The sequence below is a fragment of the Sesamum indicum genome, linkage group LG6 (genome assembly GCF_000512975.1).
Source record: "Sesamum indicum cultivar Zhongzhi No. 13 linkage group LG6, S_indicum_v1.0, whole genome shotgun sequence".
Taxonomy (NCBI): domain Eukaryota; kingdom Viridiplantae; phylum Streptophyta; class Magnoliopsida; order Lamiales; family Pedaliaceae; genus Sesamum; species Sesamum indicum.
The window spans coordinates 9,175,208-9,178,352 of record NC_026150.1 but is presented as its reverse complement, the minus strand read 5'-3'; the positions used below and the strand labels follow the sequence as shown (position 1 = coordinate 9,178,352).

Below are 3,145 nucleotides of genomic sequence, written 5' to 3'. Positions count from 1 at the left end.
TATGAGCTTCAGGTATGAATCCATGGAAAGGGATTCCATCTTCTTCTAGACAAGAAATACCTTTAGCTACGCGTTTAATGTTGTTTAAAATAATTCACATTCCGGGGACCAAAGGTTCCAGTCCGATCCATTACCAAGAAAATGCCAAACCTGTCAAATTCCTTATACTTTTCAGCATGAATTTTCAATTCGTGGATTACAATAATTATTTGGCAAGCGAAGACATATACAAAAGTATGAGTGGAAATTTCGAATTTGGCTGTTGACTCTATCAGGATAAGCAATTCACGACGCTGGCCATTCATTACTACAACGTTAATACTATAAATAGTTAGGGAGATCCACACCAAACACAGAGCAAACGAATTCTGAGTTTAATTTCTGTAACCTGTAGAAATTGCTTCTGTTAATCATGGGTTTCATGCCTTTTATCATTCTTGTTTGCATGTTTTGTGTCAGTCCATGGCCTGCATTTGCTGCTGATGGTCCAGAAAGGAGTAGTTTACAGACCTACATAGTTCTGCTTGAAGGGCCTGATGGAGAAGTTACCACTCAGTCCGAGGATTTAGAGAGCTGGTACCAGTCATTTCTGCCAGCAAGCACAGCAAGCTCGAACGATGGAGAAGCACGCATCGTTTACTCCTATCGCAACGTGTTTAAGGGATTTGCTGCTAAGTTGACTGCCGATGATGTGAAAAACATGGAAAAGAAGGATGGATTTGTCTCGGCGCGGCCTGAGAAAGTTTTGTCGTTGCACACAACGCATACCCCTAACTTTTTGGGGTTGAATCAGAACATGGGCTTGTGGAGAGATTCCAACTATGGGAAAGGTGTGATCATTGGAGTCTTGGACACTGGAGTGTTTCCTGAACACCCTTCGTTTAGTGATGAAGGCATGCCGCCTCCACCGGCTAAATGGAAGGGGAAGTGTGAGTTTAATCACACTACTTGCAACAACAAAATCATTGGAGCTAGGTACTTTGAAACCGAAGACATAAGTCCACTTGATGATGACGGCCATGGTACTCACACCGCGAGCACTGCTGCTGGTAACTTTGTGAGAGGTGCTAATGTTTTCGGCAATGCTAATGGCACTGCGGCTGGGATTGCCCCGCTTGCTCACCTGGCCATTTACAGAGTGTGTGGCTTTCTCTGTTCTGAAAGCACTATACTTGCCGGAATGGACGCTGCTGTAGAGGATGGAGTGGATGTGCTCTCTCTTTCTCTTGGCTCACTTACCAACAATTTCTACCAAGATTTCATTGCGTTGGGTGCGTTTAGCGCGATGGAGAAGGGCTTCTCCTCTCCATAGCGAACGAGGCCCCTTGGATTCTCACGGTTGGTGCAAGCACTATAGACAGAAAAATAAGGGCGACTGCAGTTCTTGGAAATAATCAAGAATACCATGGCGAGTCTGCTTTTCAACCAAAGGATTTTCGTGCAACAATGTTGCCTCTGGTTTATGCAGGGATGCTTAATGCTAGTGATCCTTTTGCTCCATATTGCAGCCCGTCGTTGAATGAATCAGACATCCGAGGGAAAATTGTGGTGTGTGAACTAGGTGGAGGAATGACTAGAGTGGGCAAGGGAGAAGCTGTAAAAAGTGCTGGTGGTGCCGGCATGATCCTGTTAAACAATGAGCGGTCTGCAAACACCACGTCTGCAGAAGTTCATGTCCTTCCAGCAACACATGTCAGTTATGCAGCTGGATTAAAGATCAAAGCCTATATTAATTCAACGTCGACACCCACGGCTACAATTCGTTTTGAAGGGACTGTGATTGGTGATGATCGTGCACCAGTGGTTGCTGCATTTTCTTCCAGGGGACCAAACTTTGTAAGCCGTGGCATCCTGAAGCCCGACATTTTGGGTCCTGGGGTCAACATTCTTGCAGCGTGGCCTACTTCTGTGGAAAACAAAACCAACACGAAATCCACATTCAACATTATTTCGGGCACCTCTATGTCATGCCCACACCTTAGCGGTGTGGCAGCACTCCTCAAAAGCACACATCCTGACTGGTCTCCTGCTGCAATCAAGTCGGCAATCATGACTACTGCAGATGTTGTAAACCTGGCACGGCATCCAATTGAGGACGAACAGTTCGTTCCAGCCAGCATCTTTGCCACTGGAGCAGGCCATGTGAATCCATCAAGAGCAAATGATCCAGGACTCGTGTATGACATCCAACCCAAAGATTACATTCCTTATTTGTGTGGTTTGAACTACACAAACCGAGAAGTTGGCTTCTTTCTACAACGCAGGGTGAATTGCTCACTCGAATCTAGTATACCAGAAGGCCAACTGAACTATCCTGCATTCGCCCTCACGTTTTCATCTCAATCAACTTCCCAGACGTATACCAGGACAGTAACAAATGTTGGCGATCCTAACTCATCTTACATTGTCGATGTCGTCCCACCACCTGGCATTGATATGCTTGTCGAGCCGGATACACTCAGCTTCACAGAGACAAACCAGAAAATGCAGTATCAGGTTACATTCAGCAGATCGGCATCTGCCGCTAACAACACAGTTGTTCAAGGTTTCTTGGCCTGGAATTCTTCCAGGCACTCTGTTAGGAGCCCCATTGCAGTTATACTGCAGTGACAGATGCTGGAAGAATCTTTAAATCAAACACTGGAATAATTATTCTATAATTAACTACTTGTTATGCATTATTTGATGTCATCATTGAATAAAGTGTAGTGGTTTGTTGCAGAGTTGTTTGCGTGGTGCCAGTGAATTTACTATTCAGATTTTCAAAACATTTTGTTTTCAAATATCGCAATCTGTCGGTGCAAAAAAAGAGGAAAAATAAATCCCTGTTGAAGATGGATGAAAAGCTTTCTCCACAACCTTTCAGGGATCCACTGGACGCCCTGTTAGAATAGCACTCAGATGAGCAAAAAATGCACATTCTTGCAGTAGAACTGAGATGGACTGGCTGCACATTCTGCAAACAATTGGATTTCACAAATAATAGGAATTAAGTTGCAATCAGAATGCTTGACCGAAATTGTCACGCCCCAACATTCCGGACATAACATGGCAGCATCACTAAAGTGAGACAACTTACTGATACTAAAGCAATAAATAAACTATCTCAAAATATTTGCATCAAATGTTCGAATGTTTCTACACT

At 44.1% G+C, this 3,145-nt stretch overlaps 1 protein-coding gene across 1 annotated transcript; it reads left to right on the top strand.

Annotated features, from left to right (window-relative positions):
* Positions 246–2,723, top strand: LOC105164251 (subtilisin-like protease SBT1.2). Its single transcript, XM_020694702.1, is given in 2 exon segments — positions 246–1,295; positions 1,298–2,723. Coding segments are annotated over 2 exon segments (2,196 nt in total). The 5' UTR covers positions 246–412; the 3' UTR covers positions 2,611–2,723.